This window comes from Silene latifolia, chromosome 10, assembly GCF_048544455.1.
Source record: "Silene latifolia isolate original U9 population chromosome 10, ASM4854445v1, whole genome shotgun sequence".
In the NCBI taxonomy this organism is placed as follows: domain Eukaryota; kingdom Viridiplantae; phylum Streptophyta; class Magnoliopsida; order Caryophyllales; family Caryophyllaceae; genus Silene; species Silene latifolia.
In genome coordinates this window covers 121,974,169-121,975,491 of record NC_133535.1, presented here as the reverse complement: position 1 = coordinate 121,975,491, position 1,323 = coordinate 121,974,169, and the positions used below count along the sequence as shown (strand labels likewise).

Here is a 1,323-nt window from a genome sequence, read left to right as displayed (position 1 = left end):
AAGAGATTGGAGTAGGAAATGGTGGATTTGTTGAAGGTTTTGGTGATTTGTGAGGGATTTGGTGAGGTTTTGGGGGTATGTCGATTTGGGGATATGTTGTGTTGCTCTTGGGTGTTAGTCGAAAATATGAAGGAAGGGTAGTAATCGTGTGTTTAAGTTGGGCGAAGTAAACTTTCAGATCTCCACCACAAGCTGTGGTAGGGACCGCAGGCTGCGGCGTGCACCACAGGCTGCGGTTTTAGTCTGATTCGTTTTCTTTTTCGAGCTTTGTTTCTTTTTCCTTGTCTTCTATTTGATGCGTGTTTTCTTCCAAGCTTGCCCTGACTAAGCCCTTGGTGACCCGTGTTCCATTTTTTCTCCCGTCCTTGCTCTTCATTGACTAGAATATGCACTTCAACATTTCCATTCAAAATTCTTCATCACTTAAAAGAATGTTAGTAACTTCATTGAATTTAGATGCAATTTATTAACAAGAATGTAAATGATGTGAATTTAAATTCTAACTATGGAAAGCGGTAAATTCTACACTAGAGATAGGATATTTACAAATTTTTCATACATTTAACGTCAATGGCTCGACAAAGTGTTTATTAAAACTTAATCATTGTAGACCGGGTCCTCCAATGTGAGCTCCTCTTCTCCATGCACTTCAACCCCTTCATGATAGGTTTTTAGTCTTTGCCCATTGACTTTAATTGTCTTCACCGAGTTTGGATTCTCCACTTTCACTGCTCCATGGGAGTAAACTTTTCTCACTACATACAGACCCACCCATCGAGACCTCAGGACTTTTTGGCTTTCCTTGAACTCTTTTCTACTTATTAGCATGTCATGCCAGACCCTTGATTTCTCCTTGTAAATGGCGGCATTGTCAAAGGAATCAAGCCGGATTTCTTTGATTTCTTGGAGTTGTAATTTCCTATGTAATCCCGCCTCATCAAGGCTTTGCTTAAAGGCTTTGACGGCCCAATAAGTCTTGTGTTCAACTTCTACGGGAAGATGAAACGATTTTTCGTAGATGAGCCTATATGGAGACATGCCTATTGGAGTTTTATTGGTCGTCCTATAGGCCCATAAGGCATCATCTAGCCTCTTGCTCCAATCTTTTCAATCGGGGTTTACCGTTTTCTCCAAAATGCCTTTAATTTCTCGGTTGGACACTTCTACTTGCCCATTTGTTTATGGGTGATAGGTCGTGGAACCTTTATGAATGACTCCATATTTTTTAAGCAACGCTTCAATTACTTTGTTGCAAAAGTGTGTCCCCCTATCACTTATAATGGCCTTGGAAAATCCAAATCTTAAGAAGATATTGTTTTGGAC

The 1,323-nt window shown here is 40.2% G+C and overlaps 1 protein-coding gene across 1 annotated transcript; it reads right to left on the bottom strand.

Moving 5' to 3' along the window:
- Positions 1-597: 597 nt before the first annotated feature.
- On the bottom strand, positions 598-1,038 carry LOC141608132 (uncharacterized). The gene has a single exon (XM_074427488.1). The coding sequence runs from the start codon at positions 1,036-1,038 to the stop codon at positions 598-600; it is 441 nt and encodes a 146-aa protein (XP_074283589.1).
- Positions 1,039-1,323: the final 285 nt, after the last annotated feature.